A 20,876-nucleotide genomic window follows, 5' to 3' on the forward strand; every position below is an offset into this window, starting at 1 on the left:
ATTTGTGAGCTGGAAAAATGTTAGCTTCTAAAGCCATTGTGATGCTAAAGTAGTTTTATTTTTAAATACCCCTAAAAATACACTACTTTAAAAATGCAGGCTTTGTGACGGAAAGCTGCTTTGTAATCGACTAACGCTGACCGTGGCGGGCTGACCTTTGACCTCTGTCCCACCACCATATCGACCTCTGATCGCAGCCGTGCGGGAAGTCGTTTCAAAATCGGCCCTCAGAACAAACAAGTGAGTGTTGTGGGGGCAAAGCTGTCAACAAATGAGTCCCAAATAAATGGAACGCAAATGAAAATATTCAAGATTTAAACTGGAACCTTTGCTGATGACTCCCACCACAGCCACTTTTAGGGGACAAGTTGTTTAAACACTACGATAAAGAGAGGTAAATCTATTTATATTCTATAGCTATATGTTTAAACGTGATGTTAGGCGACCAAAAAAAAACAAAAAATCACAACCAACCGTTTGCTCCCTCTCCCAGTCCTCCCCCGTTTTGGTCCCGCACGCTTTAATTTCCTGGCAGATTTCCCCCTGAACAATCATTAACCGGTTCTGATCTGAACTGGACTCTGCTTCGTTTCCAAACTGCCTCAGACGGAATGGGCTCCACACGTGTCACCCTCGCTCTCCTGCTCTGCTTTGCGGGGCCTCGGGATGGTAAAAGAATTCACTCTTAAATTGAGTTCCTGCGTCAACGTGACGCTCTTTAATCTCCTACTCTTTCAGCTCAGGTAGAACTAGTATCCTGTCGCCCCCCCAGGCTGACGGGTGGATATTTTGTTCCGGAAAAGGAATCCTACGACTCGGGCGCCCAGGTCGCTTATACGTGTGAAAAAGGACACAAACCCGCAGCGGAGGGTTGGTGGTCAACAAGTTTATGTCAGGGTGGCACCTGGGTACCCAGACCTCAGTGTATAGGTACGTGCTCCATATTAATTATCTAATTATAACAACTGGAAAACATTGCATGCATTTTTAGGTGTTTTGTGGCCCCAGTTGTTGCATGACGTCAGGGCTAGGCTAACGTTAGCTGAGCGCCGAACCTGATCTTATTTAGGGCAGAGGCGGCACCCAGGGATTCCGTGTTCCTCTAAATAAAAACAACCATTAGAGCTAAGTTGGGGGAGTTAATTCGCCATTTTTGGGAATCGGTCGCCGGAGAAAATCGTTCTAAACAAATAAAATCTAGACACTTATCGTCATCACAGTTGTAGGGGCGGGACAAATTTCCATGGTAACGGCGTCCTCTACCGTCACGCATTGTGGGTAGTGTAGTTTCAGCTAACTGTCCGTGTACTTTGGATAAGCTTCTGTTTTCTTCTTACCGCTAATGTTTATCCATTTATTGTGAAAGTTCGCGGGCGTGTGTAATTGCTCCCACCTTCCTCACATCACGTTACAATCCTCCTGTTAGATGAAGGAGCCTGCCTTCCACCAGAGATAACCAATGCTAATTTCCCACCGAGCGAACTGGGCTGGTACCCGCATGGACATAAAATACGGGTAACGTGCATAGAAGGATACACGCACCAGAACTTTCTCGCCACGGCCCAGTGTGGGAACGGTTCTTGGTCCACCCTACCGGTCTGTACCAGTAAGTTCCGACGCATTGAAATGCTTTTAAGTGTGAACCTGTCGCCTTGTCATCGGCGCAAGTGTCCCTCTCCTACAGAGAACCTTGGTGCGTGTGATGAGCCCCCTCGGATCCTAAACGCTGTGGTCATCAACCGGGGTCACCAGGAGGTGTTTACCGAAGATTCCCAGGTGCAGTATCAATGCAAAGAGGGGTACGAGATGGAGGGAGGAAGCACTGATAAGAAATCGATCTGTATCGGCGGAAAGTGGACTGATGTCCCCAAGTGCAGTAAGTGGAAGAGATGTACGTTTCCATAGCAACGGTACTACTACACTCACGTAATTCTGCTTTCCCCCAGCTGCTTCATGCGTGTTGGATGCTGCCCATTATCCCTCATCCACTGTTAAACTTTCCGGAGTTCTGTACCTAAAGGAAGGAGAGGAGAGGGAAATTCCCTGCATTTGGGACGAAGATCCACACACCAGCCTCGCACGATGCACGAGGGGAAAAGTAACTTTATCCTACTGTAAGTGCAGCAGGTTTCACTTAATAACACCCACGACTTTTTTCTTTTTTAAAGGTGTTTTAACAACAAAAATAAATCTTTTTGCACAAAACCAATAATTATGTGAAAGCATTTTGTGTGTCAAACTGTTGAATCGTGTTTTGATGGTTTTCCTTTCAGGTTGCCGAGTATATAATCGTCAGTGGGTGAGTGATGAACATCAATAATATTGCCTGTGTAAATTGGTTTGGTTTTGATTTATTTTTTTGTCACTTGCCTAGAATCCTTGTCGATGGTAAACTCAGACAACCTGGTAAATCAGGGGCTGATCCACGGGGGCCAAGGGGGTCGCCCAGACACATCAGAAAGTAACAATAGGCTCTGAACATGATCAAAGCATAAAAGAGTTTTAAACATTAAAAGTGGTCTAAATAAAAATGTTCCCTCTTCCAAAAGAGACATTGGTGTTATTTTTCCTGTTCTTTATGTATCAATTTAAAAAAAACAAAATCATCGAGACCGGTGGCGTCCCAGTTTGACTTTGATTATTCAGTTTAAAGTCCATATTCTGGTTTTGAAGTCTGATTCAGGTGTCATCAGCTTCTTTTCTCAGGAAGTCATTTTCAACATAAAGTCCAAATCTTTGCAGTAAATGAAAGCTAATCCGATTTATTTTGAAGTTTCTTGTCTGATCGGGCCTGTTTGTTTCTGGGTCTGACTCAGACATGTTCCGGGAGACTTTCCGCGAGCTGTACATAACCTGAACCAGGTTATGTTTGTGGATTCTGGACTTTTTATACTGTTATATTCTGTTAACATGGCTATTAGAAAATGAATAAACTGCAGACACAAATGTGAACCTCTGCTCATACATGAAGCTATTTATGTTTTCAATGGTTTAAAACAGGCCTGGCCAACCCGCGGCTCCCGAGCCACATGCGGCTCTTTGCCTGGTTTCATGCAGCTCTAACGTTCAGATCGAAGTTTGGGTTTGTGTTTTTTTAATGTGCGTGTTCGCTTCACGAGTTCAATACTGTACGTTCGCCGAAAGCGCATGCGCGTTAGATGAAAATACCGCAAAGTTTCTCAGTAGGGACAAGATCTTTTGAGTAAACAATTAGTGTCAAGTTCGCCTTCAAAATGGCAGGGGAAAAAATGCACGAAAGCTTCGTGACCCGGTTCCGTGATCTACAACTGAAAAGGCCACAGATTGCATTCCTCGTTGCCCCTTTTAATGTGGAGCCGCACTGTTTTAAAGCCCCGCCAGTCACAGGTGAGGCTGCAGCTGAGTTGGAGATGATCGATCTTTGTGAGGAGGACCAACTGAAACCTGCTTTAAGGGAAGGGGCCATTGAGTTCTGGAAAAGTGTGCCAGTGGAAAAATACCCCAATGTCAAACGGGCTGCGCTTAAGATACTGTCAATATTTGGGTCCACATACGTCTGTGAGTCTGTTTTTTACCCTGAAACACGTGAAATCAAAGCATCGATCTGCTCTGACTGACACCCGTGTGAAAGAACTGAATACAAGCCAAATTTGAAGAGGATTGTTCAAAGCAAGGAATGCCAGAAGTCCCACTGAGCAACATGAACAGTAAGAGAAAAAAAAATATTTTAATTATTAGATTTTTGTTTGTGGACTGTGACTGGCCCATGGTCTGTAGAAGTCAAATTCTGTCATTATCATGTTGGTGTGTGACATTTACAATAAATCTGGCTAAGCAGAGGTCTGTGTGTGAGAGGAAGGGATGAGGTGATGTTTATGTGTGCCCATGTGTATGATGTGGCTCTTTGCAGTAACACAGTAAAAAATGTGGCTCTTGGGCTCTGACTGGTTGGCCACCCCTGGTTTAAAAGCCATTTTAAAAATTAGCATCGATGTTCTACCAGACTCGAGTATCGATAAAGTGGTAGCGTAACATTAACATGCTAATATGGTGTAGCAGCAGAAGAAAGACAAATGTTTTGTTCTCCCCCACAATGGATGGTGTGTGTGTGTGTGTGTGTGTATGTGTGTGTGTGTGTGTGTGTGTGTGTGTGTGTGTGTGTGTGTGTGTGTGTGTGTGTGTGTTGGGGACCATAAAGTGGGGACTACATCTCAAAATGGGGACATCTTTGCAAGTGGGACATTTTGGTTGATCCTCAACTTCCCATGTTAAGACTTAGTTTTCTGGTCAGGTTAATGAAGTACTATACTGGATTAATGAGGTCAGTCCATGCTAACCTATTCCATATGTATTTCTGAATCTTTCTAATTTTCCTGTAGATTAAACAGCCTGGTTTCCACCCCGATAGACAATGCAAAATACACGTAAAGTCCAAATGGTTTATCTATAAAGGAAAGAATTCAGACCTGTTCGTCTTTTTCTTTTTAAGACGGCATAAGTAGGAGTTATATTTTAATGGTCTGCTGAAGACCTGGACTGGGAGTTCCTGGGCAGTTGCCGTCTATTAAACATACCAAGCTGAAACCTGTTGAGGTTTCAGATGTATGCAGTCAGCTTGACGCTAAAGGCTCAGCTTTGGAAAGCAGATGTCACAGGCCTGCTAAAAGGAAGGGCAACAAGGAGGAGATCGAGCTAGATGTTTCAAAATTAAACAAATTTATTGCGGTAGTGACTCTACCTTACACTAATTGACCCTAACATACTAAGAAGTAGCCTAGCTAAATACGTGCTGGAACCAAACTCAAATCCAGCCCGATCCACACCCAGTGAGACAACGGCTGCTTCCAAAACCATATTCAAAGGGAGCAGTTGCTCCAGGTGTCACCCATTGTGGCTAACGCGAAAATCAGGACCAAAATCCAAACAGCATTCAGGTCCTGGGGCTTAGGAACTGTCACACAGATGAGCACATCTGGTGTAGAAGACTTAAAAACACATGCTACAACGATAAAGTGCCCATCTGCTTGATGGTCCCATGATTCTCCCAGTTTTTTGCCATTTCTTTCAGATTCTGCCAGTTTTCTAACCCTAACCCTGTCCCCTAAACCCCACACCTGCCCGACATTAATTGTTAAAGGGCAAACTGATGCAACGCCAATGTTGTTTAAGGATGATAGTTGGACGTTACGGTTTCGCGATCATAATCATGTTTCGAGAGTCTTGTTTTGCTTTTCTTGGTGTTAAAAATGAGGCACCATGGAATGGGAAGGGGGGGGCGGTGTCGCAACTCTGTTTATTTTGTAACTGTGCTGTGACTATGACGGTCCAGAAAGCGAAGTCCGACTCTTCACCACAAATGAACCCTGAATTGAAAAAAAAAAATAAAATGTGCCTTTTAGTCAACTCTAGAATCAGTTAGATGTGACTGTAATCTGTTTGTTTTGGTTGTTGTTTATTGACTTCTGAGCAGCTGCATGATGAAAATCTCCTTATTCCCGCTAATGTTTACTATTTCTTAACCTTCTGGACAATTATTAACCGGTCCTGATTTGTTCTGAGCTCTTCGCCCTCGTTGTCTTGATTTAATCCTTGACAAAATGTTGGGGGCACGTCTCGTATTTGGGCTCCTCTGGTTTCCAGGCCTGTTGAACGGTAGGAACTCTTTTGGCGTTTCATTTATTTTCACTTTTATTTCTCTAAAACTAGATCGAACATAATTTTGCTCTTTAGCACAGAAGGCTGGTCGGCCGTGTCAGCCTCCCAAGCTGGATGATGGGTATTTTGTGCCTCAGCAAACGACGTATCTCCATGAAGAGCAGATCAGTTACGCCTGTGAGAAGGGACATAAGAAGGTGCTGGGTGGGTGGTGGGCCACCAGCAAATGTCTGGACGGCAACTGGTCCCACAATCCCCAGTGTATCAGTAAGTGACCCATTCATGATCTGTCCTCAGTGCTTCAGAAGCTTATTGTGAGATTTAGTGTCAAATTTGGACCACAAGAAAAAAGAAAATCCAGAAAATTGATCATTTTATATTTCTGGAGATGGCATCTCCATAAAATTAGACAGAAAATCACTTCTTTGCTTAAATGTAGAGCACTTAAATACTACCTGCTAACACAGCACATAATTAATACCTTATCGATGGATGTTTAGCAACTCTGACACCACAAATGTTGTCATTTGAGTTTGTAAAACTAGCTCTGGTGCTGGTTTCTCATGGATCCATCCTTGGACAAATCTGATGAGCATAACTCTCCTTTATCATCACTTCCCAGATGAAAACGATTGCGGTCCACCAACCATTCTCAACGGAAAATACAACAAAGGCCCCATGGGTTGGTACGAGGAGGGTGATGTCATTAGGGTGACCTGCGACCCAGGACGCGAACACCAGGACCGAGTCGCCACGGCCAAGTGCATAAACGGAACCTGGTCCTCCATTCCGGTGTGTGTCAGTAAGTGTGCTGCCTGTCACAATCGTCCACCTGGACGCCTCATCCAGGTATCTGAACCGTCTGCTTGCTCACAGAAAGTCCAGAGGCGTGCCTACCGCCTCCCAAGATCCCTCATGGCGTTATCACTGACGGGCCGTACAGAGACCTGTTTGAAGTGGATTCAAGTGTCAAGTACAAGTGTGAAGACGGATACACTATCAAGGGAACGACCAGTGGAGACAAAATCTTCTGCATATCTGGAAATTGGACCGAAGTCCCAAAATGTAGTAAGTGAAATATGAAAAGAAATAACTAACAAAAGTATTTAAAGGGTTCAGTTCTTTCATCTGGATTAAAGCCACAGGTCCATCCAGACAGCAGTCATTGTTAGGACTGACGGTGTCCTTAAGGACACTAATGTCCTTGCTCATTTTAACAAGGGCCCGAGTGCTACTGGTTACTGTAAAGAGGTGCAGGTTCCTCCGTCTTCCTCCTTGAAGTCAACCAGCAGTACTTTTATTTTGAAAAGATCATCTGCTGGATTTGGTTTTTATTTCTACTTAGTAAAAACCTCTGGACAAGCTGGTGGAGAAGGTGGAGCCACAGGGACAGGTGGAAAACCTGGAACATCTACCGGAACATCTCCTGGAACAGGTCCCGGAACATCTCCTGGAACAGCTCCCTGGAACGTCCACTACCCCAGGAGGTAGGTTTGATGACCCATTCGTCTTTATTTGGGGGTAAGCTTTGAAAGAAAATGCGCTGACGTGTCCTCTTTACCCCAAACTTGCAGGATTTCCCTCCGGATCGACCAGTATCAAAGATCAATACGTCACGAGTAAACAGCCGTTTGTCATTTTCCGGTAAACATCCCAGATGGAATCAGCGATCAACCAGTTATTTTCTTTTTCAGCTTTATCCTGTGGGACACGTCCAGTAGTTACTAACGGCGCTCTAGTGCAGGTGACAACATCATACCTGAGGTACCAGTGTGTCCGCTATTATAAACTGGTCGGCCCCGACACTGTGTACTGTCAAAGCAGCGGCTTGTGGACGCAGCTCCCCGTGTGCGAAGGTGAACACCAGCCGCGTCTTGTGTGTGGTTTTACACGTCTGCTGTAAAGGTCAACAGGTCATTTCCTGTTTTCTCTGCAGATAACTACTGCTACTTGAACACGGCTTCGTATCCTGAGTTGGAAGATACGAACCATTACTTTTTGGATATCAACGAGAAAAGGGATTTGAAATGTGTACATCAGAGAGGGTGGCAGACGGAGCATTACTCTCGGGCTTACTGCCCTAGCTCAAGAATCGTAACCTTCGACAAATGTAAGTAAAACTTTAGCGTTGAACATCAGCATCATTAGCATCGCTCATGGGTCCATTTTGTTTTCAGGTTGTAGCTGGTTCACACCGCAGGTAAGTCCTGAACAGCTTTACACACACCAGTGCTGGTTCCCCTTTTGCACCAAAACCGCATTTTCCTTTTCCCTTCCTAGGGACTCTGCTAAAGCCAAATCTGCAGCCGTTCAAAACCGACGGGATGAGCCGGAATCGTGCCGACTTTTACCGAGCGAACCGCCGACGGGATGTGTGAATAAAGTTTTTGGCATCAAAGCTTATTTGAATTGTGTCTGAAGGTTTACAGCAGCAGTGTATTCTGGGAGGGAGGGGGACAGATTACAGATGAAAAACTTTACAGATTGGACCTTTAATGTAGTTGAGATGCTTTCGTACACGTTTACATTTAAATGAGACCACACCCACTAACTTTTACAAAAGTACATTGTGCTTCCAGTTTATTATTAATCTCGGACTTTCTGTTTGATTTTAATCAAAACAGCTTTAAATATTTATTGAAAACGACAGATGTGAGGATTGAGACTATTTTCTACGAAAAATTGATTTTAAAGTCACCCGTTTACAAAAACATCTGTAACTTTAGTGTCATTAAAAGAGGAAACATGTTTGTAACATGTCGACCTTCGTAGTCGATGTTTCTCAACAAGTTAAAAGTGTTAAAATCCAGGGTGTTTCTGGGCTCAGCGCGTGTGGTCAGAGCTGGAGATGTTCTGCACGGATGTCGAATCCAGTCCCAGCAGCGTTCCCAGGTACGACTGATCCCGCTGGTCCATCACCTGCTCGGGCCTCGGGCGTGGACGGAGCTGGTGGGCTGGCTGCCGAGCGCGTACTTCTCCAGGAATGCGAGCTCTGTGGCGGTCTGGTAGCCAGAGTTCTGCTGCCGCCCTCGAGTCTGCGCGTTCACGCCGCCGTGAGTCTGTGAGGACAGCGGTGGCGCCGCCCTGTGGTCGCGCTGAGCTCTCACCGCTAACTGCACCGGGACTAAAGTCACGGGCACGCAGACGTTCGTGGGAGCAGACTTCGGCTCGCTGTCGTAAGACTTGGAGGGTTCCTCAAAGGGGGCGGGGGCCATTTTGTCGTCACCAAGCACGGTCAGGGGTCGCTCCGTCAGACGAGCGCTGTGCACATGATCCAAGTGGTATTTGAGCTTGTCCTTCCTCTTAAAGGTGGAGGTGCAGTGGGGGCAGCTGAAGGGACGCGCGTCCGAGTGGATCACCATGTGCTTCGTCAGCGTCTTCTTGATGCGGAAGGTCTGGTTGCACTCCGGACACCTGTGGGGTTTCTCACCTGGCGAGAGAGCGGCGGCATAGCGTTAGCGGGGTTATCGCACCGAGCGGTTGCAGCAAGGTTTCCTCACCGGAGTGGGTCCGGAAGTGCATCTCCAGGCTGGACTTCCCTTTGAATTCCTTCTTGCAAACCTCACACTGATGCACGGCGGTTTTATACCTGTGAACGATTCTCTCGTTAAACATTTCAGAGACGGCGGCTAAACACGGAACTCGAGCGAGGCGCGGGGGGAGACGCGTACTTCTGCCAGACTTTCTCGCCCAAATGAATGCTCTTGTAATGGACCGTCAGGTGATCGTGGCGCCGGAAGCACTTGCCGCATTCTTCGCACTGGTGGGCCTTCTCACCTGCGATCAGACCGGGTTGGTCAAACGCTGACTCCAATCGTCGTAAACAGGAAACAAGAACAGGTGAAACGACCACAGAAGCCGTACCAGAGTGGATCTTCTGATGCTTGGTCAGGTGGTCGTGGCGGATGAAGGTTTTCCCGCACTGGTCGCACTCGTAGCGTTTGTCGTCGTGGTGGACCCGGAGGTGGAGTCTGTAGGAGCTGCCGTGACGGAAGCTTTGGCCACAGATGCTGCACAGGTGAGGCTTCTCGCCGCTGTGGATCCTCAGGTGCTCCTTCAGCGTCGTCCTGTTGGGTGGTTTGTCCTGCGGATCAGTGCGTCTACACGCAGAAAAGGTGCGGGGGCGGAGCAACTCTCACCTCTCCCTCACTGATTTCCCACAGACGAAGCAGGTCCACTTCCTCTTGCCTCCGTGCGTGCACTCGATGTGCCTCTTTCTGTTGCCCGTGTCGTTAAACTGCCGCCCACAGATCTCGCAGGGGAAAGGACCTACAGAGAAAACAGCAGTGCCACTGTGAATTTAGCTGGACAACTGCAGCCACGTTTGACCTGGATTATGCAGCACGTATAATGAGTTACAGCTGTTAGATTTGTCATAATTCTGTCACCTAAGTGGAACTTTTCCTGGTGCTTCAACCTGGCAAACCTGGACTTGAAGTACTCGTCGCAGAGGGAGCACTTGAAGGGCCGATCCTGGGTGTGGAGGATCATGTGCTCCTGCAGGTGAGGCCTCCGGGTGAAGGTCTTCAGGCAGATCTGATCCAGGACGATCAAAGTACGGGTCATGCAGTCGTGTTCCCACAAAGAAAACTGGGTTTCAGAAGGATGGAACTGGGTCTTACGCCACATTTCCAGCCGTCGCTCTTCTTCTTCCGCTTGGTAAGAAACTCCTGAACGTGTTCTGGGTGAAACCTGGCGAGAAAGTGAAAATACGTCCAAGTCACGTGTGCTTACAACAGATTATAGCTAAAATGAACAGATATGAGATCAGAAAGTAATGCAGATGCATTCTATTCTTCTGTCTGACTCACTGCTGTCATTTTGGTAGGTGCTAGCTTAGCATAGCCACTGGTGTTACACTGACTGGGGCAGCTTTCATCAAAAGGTGGTGAAATCAGTATAAAACCAGAACGGCTAAAAAAAGAGAGGCATGCTGATGTTGTGTTGAGCTGTTTCACCTCTTGACGTGCTTGGAGAGGGTTTTCTTGCTGGCGTGGAGTTTGCTACAGATGGGGCAGGTGTGCTCCTTCTTCTGGAAGGGCTCGTCGCTGCTGTGCTTCTTCTTGTGGAAAGTCAGGTTGGACTTGGTGGAGTAGCGCTGAAGACAGATGTCACACTGGAACGGCTTCTCTCCCGTGTGCACTCTGGTGTGGCTCTGATACTTCCCTACAGGATGGTGCAGTGACTTCTTTATTATTTTTCATATATTTGAGAAAACAACAAAAGCTGAACCGATCGACTGTGGACGGGACTGCCCCACCTGCACGGTCGAAGGATTTGTCGCATTTGGGGCACTTGAGAGTCTTCTTGTTGGAGGTTTGGATGATGACAGGAGCCAGACCCTCGGGGTAAACTGGACTCTGTGTAGCACTTCCTGTCGCCGCCGCTCGCGTCTCCACCTCTGGGACAGTCTGGTGGTCGGCCTCGATCTCATCCGAACGCGGTTGACCCTCCGGCTTGTCTGCCATGCACGCTTCCTCTTCATTGACCCCTCCCTCGTCCTCGTCCGCACCAGCCGGCTCCTGAGCAGCCGTGGCGACCACCATCTGCTGTTCAGGTGTTGCCGCAGCGCTTTCTCTTTTCTCAGGGGCGCTCTTAGGGCACCCCACGCTGCTTCTCTGAAAGTTGGCGGGTGTTCTCCTCCGAGTTGATCTCCGCGTGGCCGCGGTCGTCTCCTCCATGGTCTCCTGGTAGACATCGGCGTGACCCTCGGCCGACTGGCTCCGCGGGGAGTTTGAGGTGTTCACCTGGCCGCTGCCAGTGGAGCACAGAGAATCTGGGCTGTGGATGTCTGCTGATTCACAGGTCTTCTCCACCTCACGACCCCCGATCCCACCCTCTTCCTGAATCACTCGCACCGGGTCACTCGCTCCAGACAGGAGCTTCACCACATCCATCATGTCCAAGAATCGGGCCGCTCGGATCAGCGCCGGGAGATCCTTCTCCATAATAAAACACTGGGACGTGTATAGAAGTTCAAGCAGTTGCTGGAATACAGAGTCCTCCACATGATCCAGGGACACCTGTGCTGCTGTGGGGTTTTTGGAAAGCTCTGCATGGAAGTAGCTGCTGCCGTGGGCCAGCACGACCTTGTGAGCGCTGTAGAGATTCCCTCCCACAGACACCATCACATCACAGAACTGCCGCCTTGTCTGGTCCTCCTTCAGGAACTTGAGCAGATTCTGGCCCTGCTGCGACATTGTGAGATGTCTGATTTTTAAGGGGTGTTCTGGGGCAGTCCCAGTGGTCGGTAGGACCCCGGGGTCCACCTCTGCAGCACAATCACTTCTAGTTCCATCCTGCCCGCACGGTTTGGAACTCAGAGGACTATTACGCCGTTTCTTCATAGTTCTGGTTTACATGGAATCCTATAAAACAGAAGAAAACAGATAGATTACAGCTAGTTTAGATAGTCTTTCTTATCTATTTTTGTTATGTATTTTGGGTTATAATTGGACCCGTAGTTGGCATGCATCGCCTGCATGGTGGGTGGTTCTGGGTGTGGTTGTCCACGGAAGTTCGCACGAGTATAACACGTGTTCAAGTCCTGTTGAAATAATAAAAAGCCGTTCGAGCCAAGTCGTGGTCTCCGGATTATTGTTGTCGTGCACAAGAGTGACGACATAACAAAAGTGGCGAAGAGGACGTCTGAATCAGCGCGTGTTGTCCGCTGCGAGGAAATTTTTATTTGTCTCTCTTGTCGGGTTTTTTTTTTTTCTCCCCGACGGGGTTGTTCACACATCGGCGCAGCCAGCTTTCGACGGGAGGAGCGGACCGGTGGACGTCTATCTGAGACTACACGTGTGTGGACAAGGGGAGTCAATTAAAAGTGAAAGGGAGCGGTGCCGTAACCAGGAGCTTAGAAAAGATGGCTGGAGTTATCGGCTCGATTGGCCCCTTTGATGATGGCTTTGAGCAATGGGACTCGTACACGGAACGTTTTGCTTATTTTGTGGCAGCGAACGAAATTGATGATGTCAAGCTAGTGCCCACTTTTTTAAGTGTGATGGGACCAAAGACTTTTAACTTGCTTCGAAATCTTCTACAACCTGATAAGCCAGGAAGTAAAACTTAGGAGCAAATTGTGGACACGCTCACGGCACAAACCTCTGGTCATCGCGGAACGGTTCAGGTTTCACGGACGCAGTCAGGAAGAGGGGGAGTCTGTCGTCGTGTTTGTGGCAGCTTTACGTAAATTAGCTGTACATTGTGAATTTGGAAATGTCCTAAATGATTCATTAAGAGACAGAGTTGTGTGTGGATTAAGAAATGAGGCAATTCAGAAGAAGCTTCTCACTGAACGTGATTTGACCCTCGAGAAAGCCATTAATATTAGTGTCACTATGGAAATGGCATCTAAAGAGGTCCAGCAGCTGCCCGCCACAGGGAGGATGCACAAACTTGGCACTACCAACTCAAACCCTCAAGGCCCATGTTTTCGATGTGGCAAGTCTGGCCACTTAGTTTCTACATGCTGGTGTAAGGAAATGACCTGCCGAAGCTGTGGGAAGAAGGGTCACGTGGAACGAGCATGCAGAAACAAAAATGATGCAGGAAGAGGCCCAAAGGCTGAAAACAAAAAGGACAATGCAAAGTTCAAAAAGAAAAGACATGTGCACACAGTTAAAAGTCAAATGGAGGACAGTGATTCCTCAGAAGAGGAATTGTCTGCTAAGATTAACACAGTGAAAGTGTTGAGTGTGGATGAAAGGTCAGAAGGGTTTTGGATTAATGCTGAGCTGGAGGGACATTCTGTAAAAATGCAAATTGACACAGGGTCAAAGGAAACAAGAAATGCCTGAAGCACCTTCAGTTACGACCTTCAGACACGGTTTTCAGAGCCAATACTGGACACCCAGTGCAAATGAAAGGGATGACGGATGCACTGTAACGGTTGGTCAGAGACACTTCCCGTCTACGTCACCAGGGATAACCTCACCGCCATCATGGGGCGCACCTGGTTAAGGAAAATCCATCTTGACTGGCAGGAGGTAAGGAAGCTATCAACTCATTCAACACAGTTGCAGTCGATACTGGAAAAACATGACCAGATCTTCCGTGATGAGTTAGGTAGCATGAAGGACATTACTGTTAAGTTGCATGTCAAACCTGGGAGCAAACCTGTATTCCGCAAGGCAAGACCAGTACCTTACGCAATTAGGCCAAAGGTGGAAGCTGACTTGGATGCTTTGGTTGAGAGTGGGGTTTTAGAGCCTGTGACCACCAGCGAGTGGGCCACGCCTATTGTTCCGGTACCAAAGAAAAATGGTGGAATCCGGACCTGTGGGGACTTTAACCCAGTGCTGGTAGCAGAGCAGTATCCACTCCCATTGATTGATGATTTATTTGCTGGTCTTGTTGGAGGAAAAAAAATCAGCAAAATGGATCTCAACCAAGCTTACCTGCAAATGCACGTGGAGGAACAGTCACGCAAACTGTTAACAATAAACACACATAAAGGACTTTTCAGGTATCGCAGGTTGCCTTTTGGAATAACCTCAGGTCCAGCTTTATTCCAGCGTGCCATGGATCAAATCCTTACTGGCTTACCAGGTGTACAATGTTACCTTGATGACATTCTGTGTACGGGAGCAAACAATGAAGAGCATCTGCGTAACTTAGATGTGACACTTCAAAGGCTGGAGGAATACGGACTTACAGTTCGAAAAGACAAATGTGAGTTCTTTAAGCCGTCTGTGGAGTATCTGGGGCATGTGACTGATGCAGAAGGACTCCACACCGCACCGTCCAAAATCACTGCCATCGTCGATGCACCACCGCCACAGAACATCAGCCAGCTACGATCCTTTTTAGGATTATTGAATTATTACGGACGATTCATTCCAAACTTGGCTTTGTTGCTGCAGCCATTGCATGAATTGTTGTGCAAAGACAAAATGTGGAAATGGACCGAAAACTGACAGGCAGCATTCCAGAAAGCTAAGGATGTGCTGACAACTTCGCAGGTTCTGACTCACTTCAACCCGTCACTGGCACTGCAGCTTGCTTGTGACGCGTCTCCGTATGGAGTAGAAGCTGTTCTTTCACATGTCATGCCAAACGGAGAAGAAAAACCAATCGCTTTTGCCTCCAGAGCGCTGAACAAGGCAGAATCGAACTATGCACAACTGGAGCGAGAGGCATTAAGTATTGTTTTCGGTGTCCATAAATTTCATCAGTACTTGTATGGGAGAAACTTCACTCTCTTAACTGACCATCGACCTCTTACAACCATTCTGGGTCCACACACTGGTGTACCATCTCTTGCTGCATCGAGACTGCAGAGATGGGCCCTGTTGTTATCTGCTCATTCCTATGACATCAAATACAGGAAATCAGATTCGCATTGCAATGCTGATGGTCTGTCCCGATTGCCGCTTTCTATTACGAAACCCGAGTCAAACGCCACGGACATCTTCTACTTCACGGAGGTGTCAAAAGCCCCTGTTTCTGCAGTACAAGTGAAAAAGGAGACTCGCATTGACACGGAAATGTCAGCAGTCCTGGACATGGTGGTGAAAGGTCGGACTGCTGGTGACGATCCGCGTCTAAAGTCATACATGGGACGGAGGTTGGGGCTTTCTGTTCAGTCAGGGTGTTTGCTATGGGGGAGGCGGGTGATCATTCCACAATCATTGCGTGCACAAGTGTTGCAACAACTTCATGTAGGACATAGTGGAATTGTCAGAATGAAGGAAATGGCAAGAAGTTACTTTTGGTGGCCAGGAATGGACAAACAAATCGAAGAGATGGCTTCAAGTTGTTCATCGTGCCACAAAGTAAGGAACAACCCTCCACCAGCGCCTCTTCACCCCACAGGAGCCGTGGCATCAGGTACACATTGATTTTGCAGAACCAGTTGAGGACAGAATGTTCCTGGTCGCAGTTGACACCCACAGTAAATGGCCGGAAGTGGCTATAATGAGATCAACAACGGCAGGGAAGACCATTGAGAAACTGGGAGAAATGTTCAGCCGTTTTGGTTCTCCTGCATAACTCATCTCCGACAATGGTCCCCAGCTTGTGTCTCAAGAAATGTCCTCATTTCTACGGAATAACGGAGTGCAACACATCACATCAGCTCTTTTTCATCCTGCAACAAACGGCCTCGCTGAGCGGTTTGTACAGACTCTTAAAAATGCATTAAGAGCCTCACACGGACAGGGGTCATTACATTAACGAGTGCACAGCTTCCTGTTGAATTACAGGAACACTCCACACGTCACCACCAAAACATCCCCTGCTAGACCTTCTGAAGCCCACGACGCTGAGGGAGACAGTTCAAGGTCAGCAGGAGAAACAGGTACAACGCAGAGAACGGCGGTCTAAGGACAGAGTTTTTACATCCGGCGAAACGGTGTTGGCAAGGAACTACAGTGGAGGACCGAAATGGATTCCAGCTACTGTCATTGCCCAGACCGGACCAGTTTCCTACACTGTCCAGACAAATGACCATGTCTGGCGGAGACACCTTGATCAACTGCTGACGACTTCACCTGTTTCATCAGAGTTGTCTCCAGAACGTTCATTGGATGTACTTGATCCACCACCAGTTTTCACACACACACAGGTGCAGCAGTCCACCATTCCAGAGACAGTTACGCCTGCTGCAAATATTGCTGTAAATGAAGCAGAAGCACCTGTGGTGGTATTAACTTCTAGAGACAATGTACCACACATGGACAAGAAAACTGATGTTCCTGCAGGGCGCCGATATCCAGCAAGAGAGCGGCGACCTCCTGTACGACTGGATTTGTAGTATAGTTTAGACACTGACCCAAACCACCAGGGGCAGAATAATCCCCTTGGGTACAGTCTGGGGTTTGAGGTAGTCTACCCTCATCCCTAAATAATAGTTCAGGAGTAATATATATGGGGGAAAAAAAATACTTTTGTGTGCTCCTGTTAATAGCGTAATGCTGAGTGAACTATGTTATGGGGTTATATTGTACTGATAGCTAAGGGGAATGCATTATTTCTTTTAATGTGTTTCATATAGAACGTTTGCTTTAAGAGAGGAGGAAATGTTATGTATTTTGGGATATAATTGGACCCGTAGTTGGCATGCATCGCGTGCATGGTGGGTGGTTCTGGGTGTGGTTGTCCATGGAAGTTCACACGAGTATAACACGTGTTCAAGTCCTAATGAATAAATAAAAAGCTGTTCGAGCCAAGTCGTGGTCCCCGGATAATTGTTATCGTGCACAAGAGTGACGACATAACAATTTTCGTCAGGCTTGTAGCTTATTGTTACTGTCTCTTCTTTAAATAACAATTAGGAGCACTGGGCCGTGAAAAGCTGCAGAAATTCTGCATGACAGGATGCACAATAACATCTTCCTGCTATGCTTGCAAGAATATTTAACGCCTCTATTACAAAACAGTTTTTACTTGGCAATCAAGGCCTTGGGGACACGTAAACAAACAAGTTAGAATGTCGCTTTCCGAAAATGTTTGCTGGATTTACACATTGGTTCTCCACCTCAAGGACCCCTAACATGTTTTCAGTCTGACGGGCGGCCCCCCTCCGAGGGGAGTGTTGACAAACGACCTCCGCGGCCTTCACGCATTAACTCCACTATCTAAACGTTTGTCGCTAAAGTCTTACCTTTGATAAATGGGCTGCGTCTTATCACTCGACATACGCCACAGATTTTGACAAGTAATGTGGAAAATAAACGGAGGAAAAACAATTTCCTGAATATTATCGACGCCCCGCCTTCCCATCATACTGGCGTCGTAATAAGCTGATCGCTCATTGGTTGTTTTGCTTTTGTCCTTTTTCGCGAAGCTTGTTGATTTTTATTGGGAGATGGCTAAAGGAAAATAACGTGAAACGAAAATGTATAAAACAAATGTTTCCTGTGAAACAAAAATTGAGAACTGAACTTCATGAGAATGGCGTTCATTGTTCGAGCGGGAGGCGCAACATTCGAGAGGATTGTGGGAAATGAAGTCCGGGGGCCTGTCAGTGTTGTCAGTTCGACGTACCAAGTGTATGAGAAATATTGTCTCAGCCAAACATTACCAGCCAAAAAAAGAGAGAAAAGAACAAAACGAATAAGCCGTATTTTAAATGAATTTTACGGAACGTAGATTTCTCATTTTGTGTTTGAGTTATCAGCTAGTAGTGAAATCTTGATTTTAAAAGGGAATTTTCCGGATTCCAGATAATGCTGTTCTTATCACTTAAAAGACGCTTTCAAATGAAACGTAAATTTCATGTTACAGTGTGAATCGCTAAAATTGTATTTAATTCTAAAAAGATACATTTTGCAGTTGTTAGTAATTCATACTGCATAACTTATTAGACATATATACTCATATATAAAATACCATTAATACATTTCAGGCGACTGTTAATGAGCAAATATGACGCTAGTTGAATTGAAACACTAGTCTGCATTTCTTTCTTTCTTGGGCTTAGCTCCAGACACCTCCTGGAGCTAAATCACACCATCTCACTCTGGTGTACACGTGCACAGGTGTTTTTGTATGCCTGTATTTTAGGCATGCAACTGCGTGTATGACAGTCCAGAAAGTGAAGTCCGAATCTTCACCACAAATGAACCCTGAATCGAAAGAAAATTAAAAAAAATTGAAATGTGCCTTTTTAGTCAACTCTAGAATCAGTTAGATGTGACTGTAATCTGTTTGTTTTGGTTGTTGTTTATTGACTTCTGAGCAGCCGCATGATGAAAATCTCCTCATTCCCGCTAATGTTTACTATTTCTTAACCTTCTGGACAATTATTAACTGGTCCTGATTTGTTCTGAGCTCTTCGCCCTCGTTGTCTTGATTTAATCCTTGACAAAATGTTGGGGGCACGTCTCGTATTTGGGCTCCTCTGGTTTCCAGGCCTGTTGAACGGTAGGAACTCTTTTGGCGTTTCATTTATTTTCTCTAAAACTAGATCTAACATAATTTTGCTCTTTAGCACAGAAGGCTGGTCGGCCGTGTCAGCCTCCCAAGCTGGATGATGGGTATTTTGTGCCTCAGCAAACGACGTATCTCCATGAAGAGCAGATCACCTACACCTGTGAGATGGGACATAAGAGGGTGCTGGGTGGGTGGTGGGCCACCAGCAAATGTCTGGACGGCAACTGGTCCCACATTCCCCAGTGTATCAGTAAGTGACCCATTCATGATCTGTCCTCAGTGCTTCAGAAGCTTATTGTGAGATTTAGTGTCAAATTTGGACCACAAGAAAAAAGAAAATCCAGAAAATTGATCATTTTATATTTCTGGACATGGCATCTCCATAAAATTAGACAGAAAATCACTTCTTTGCTTAAATGTAGAGCACTTAAATACTACCTGCTAACACAGCACATAATTAATACCTTATCGATGGATGTTTAGCAACTCTGACACCACAAATGTTGTCATTTGAGTTTGTAAAACTAGCTCTGGTGCTGGTTTCTCATGGATCCATCCTTGGACAAATCTGATGAGCATAACTCTCCTTTATCATCACTTCCCAGATGAAAACGATTGCGGTCCACCAACCATTCTCAACGGAAAATACAACAAAGACCCCATGGGTTGGTACGAGGAGGGTGATGTCATTAGGGTGACCTGCGACCCAGGACGCGAACACCAGGACGGAGTCGCCACGGCAAGTGCATAAACGGAACCTGGTCCTCCATTCCGGTGTGTGTCAGTAAGTGTGCTGCCTGTCACAATCGTCCACCTGGACGCCTCATCCAGGTATCTGAACCGTCTGCTTGCTCACAGAAAGTCCAGAGGCGTGCCTACCGCCTCCCAAGATCCCTCATGGCATTATCATTGACGGGCCGTACAGAGACCTGTTTGAAGTGGATTCAAGTGTCAAGTACACGTGTAAAGACGGATACACTATCAAGGGAACGACCAGTGGAGACAAAATCTTCTGCATATCTGGAAATTGGACCGAAGTCCCAAAATGTAGTAAGTGAAATATGAAAAGAAATAACTAACAAAAGTATTTAAAGGGTTCAGTTCTTTCATCTGGATTAAAGCCACAGGTCCATCCAGACAGCAGTCATTGTTAGGACTGACGGTGTCCTTAAGGACACTAATGTCCTTGCTCATTTTAACAAGGGCCCGAGTGCTACTGGTTACTGTAAAGAGGTGCAGGTTCCTCCGTCTTCCTCCTTGAAGTCAACCAGCAGTACTTTTATTTTGAAAAGATCATCTGATGGATTTAGTTTTTATTTCTACTTAGTAAAAACCTCTGGACAAGCTGGTGGAGAAGGTGGAGCCACAGAGACAGGTGGAAAACCTGGAACATCTCCTGGAACATCTCCCGGAACGTCCACTACCCCAGGAGGTAGGTTTGATGACCCATTCGTCTTTATTTGGGGGTAAGCTTTGAAAGAAAATGCGCTGACGTGTCCTCTTTACCCCAAACTTGCAGGATTTCCCTCCGGATCGACCAGTATCAAAGATCAATACGTCACGAGTAAACAGCCGTTTGTCATTTTCCGGTAAACATCCCAGATGGAATCAGCGATCAACCAGTTCTTTTCTTTTTCAGCTTTATTCTGTGGGACACGTCCAGTAGTTACTAACGGCGCTCTAGTGCAGGTGACAACATCATACCTGAGGTACCAGTGTGTCCGCTATTATAAACTGGTCGGCCCCGACACTGTGTACTGTCAAAGCAGCGGCTTGTGGACGCAGCTCCCCGTGTGCGAAGGTGAACACCAGCCGCGTCTTGTGTGTGGTTTTACGCGTCTGCTGTAAAGGTCAACAGGTCATTTCCTGTTTTCTCTGCAGCTAACTACTGCGACTTGAACACGGCTTTGTATCCTGAGTTGGAAGATACGAACCATCACTTTTTGGATATCAACGAGAAAAGGGATTTGAAATGTGTACATAAGAGATGGTGGAAGACGGAGCATTACTCTCGGGCTTACTGCCCTAGCTCAAGAATCGTAACCTTATCCAAATGTAAGTAAAACTTTAGCGTTGAACATCAGCATCATTAGCATCGCTCATGGGTCCATTTTGTTTTCAGGTTGTGGCCGGTTAACACCGCAGGTAAGTCCTGAACAGCTTTACACACACCAGTGCTGGTTCCCCTTTTGCACCAAAACCGCATTTTCCTTTTCCCTTCCTAGGGACTCTGCTAAAGCCAAATCTGCAGCCGTTCAAAACCGACGGGATGAGCCGGAATCTTGCCGACTTTTACCGAGCGAACCGCCGACGGGATGTGTGAATAAAGTTTTTGGCATCAAAGCTTATTTGAATTGTGTCTG

General features: G+C 46.5%; 4 protein-coding genes across 6 annotated transcripts; 3 read left to right on the top strand and 1 right to left on the bottom strand.

Annotated features, from left to right (window-relative positions):
- The first annotated feature begins 243 nt into the window (after positions 1 to 243).
- LOC130538880 (complement factor H-like) lies at positions 244 to 2,548 on the top strand. Its single transcript, XM_057056848.1, has 8 exons — positions 244 to 394; positions 494 to 669; positions 739 to 930; positions 1,427 to 1,606; positions 1,685 to 1,876; positions 1,947 to 2,114; positions 2,274 to 2,299; positions 2,375 to 2,548. The coding sequence occupies exons 2-8, from the start codon at positions 612 to 614 to the stop codon at positions 2,390 to 2,392; spliced, it is 834 nt and encodes a 277-aa protein (XP_056912828.1). The 5' UTR covers positions 244 to 394; positions 494 to 611; the 3' UTR covers positions 2,393 to 2,548.
- A 2,721-nt stretch (positions 2,549 to 5,269) lies between these two features.
- Positions 5,270 to 8,037, top strand: LOC130538876 (complement factor H-like). 2 transcript variants are annotated; one of them, XM_057056843.1, is made up of 8 exons: positions 5,270 to 5,631; positions 5,710 to 5,901; positions 6,257 to 6,436; positions 6,511 to 6,702; positions 7,329 to 7,490; positions 7,571 to 7,744; positions 7,812 to 7,834; positions 7,915 to 8,037. In XM_057056843.1, exons 1-8 carry the CDS (start codon positions 5,577 to 5,579, stop codon positions 7,924 to 7,926), a joined length of 990 nt encoding a protein of 329 aa, XP_056912823.1. In that variant the 5' UTR covers positions 5,270 to 5,576; the 3' UTR covers positions 7,927 to 8,037. The 2 variants fall into 2 exon arrangements, 1 of the variants encoding a protein (XP_056912823.1); XR_008953992.1 differs by lacking the exons at positions 7,812 to 7,834; positions 7,915 to 8,037 and adding exons at positions 6,980 to 7,121; positions 7,209 to 7,253 and having other exon boundaries at positions 5,287 to 5,631; positions 7,571 to 7,710.
- A 73-nt stretch (positions 8,038 to 8,110) lies between these two features.
- On the bottom strand, positions 8,111 to 11,996 carry LOC130538868 (zinc finger and BTB domain-containing protein 41-like). Its single transcript, XM_057056830.1, is given in 10 exon segments — positions 8,111 to 8,567; positions 8,570 to 9,064; positions 9,135 to 9,223; positions 9,306 to 9,411; positions 9,499 to 9,701; positions 9,774 to 9,903; positions 10,023 to 10,170; positions 10,257 to 10,326; positions 10,593 to 10,800; positions 10,895 to 11,996. Coding segments are annotated over 10 exon segments (2,646 nt in total). The 5' UTR covers positions 11,982 to 11,996; the 3' UTR covers positions 8,111 to 8,457.
- LOC130538875 (uncharacterized protein K02A2.6-like) lies at positions 11,973 to 20,861 on the top strand. Of its 2 annotated transcripts, XM_057056841.1 has the most exons (10): positions 11,973 to 18,504; positions 18,572 to 18,763; positions 19,119 to 19,297; positions 19,372 to 19,563; positions 19,841 to 19,945; positions 20,033 to 20,077; positions 20,153 to 20,314; positions 20,395 to 20,568; positions 20,636 to 20,658; positions 20,739 to 20,861. In XM_057056841.1, exon 1 carries the CDS (start codon positions 13,515 to 13,517, stop codon positions 14,553 to 14,555), a length of 1,041 nt encoding a protein of 346 aa, XP_056912821.1. In that variant the 5' UTR covers positions 11,973 to 13,514; the 3' UTR covers positions 14,556 to 18,504; positions 18,572 to 18,763; positions 19,119 to 19,297; positions 19,372 to 19,563; positions 19,841 to 19,945; positions 20,033 to 20,077; positions 20,153 to 20,314; positions 20,395 to 20,568; positions 20,636 to 20,658; positions 20,739 to 20,861. The 2 variants fall into 2 exon arrangements, with proteins under 2 accessions (XP_056912821.1, XP_056912822.1); XM_057056842.1 differs by lacking the exon at positions 20,033 to 20,077.
- The last annotated feature ends 15 nt before the right edge of the window (positions 20,862 to 20,876 follow it).

Source organism: Takifugu flavidus, chromosome 15, assembly GCF_003711565.1.
Source record: "Takifugu flavidus isolate HTHZ2018 chromosome 15, ASM371156v2, whole genome shotgun sequence".
Lineage (NCBI taxonomy): Eukaryota > Metazoa > Chordata > Actinopteri > Tetraodontiformes > Tetraodontidae > Takifugu > Takifugu flavidus.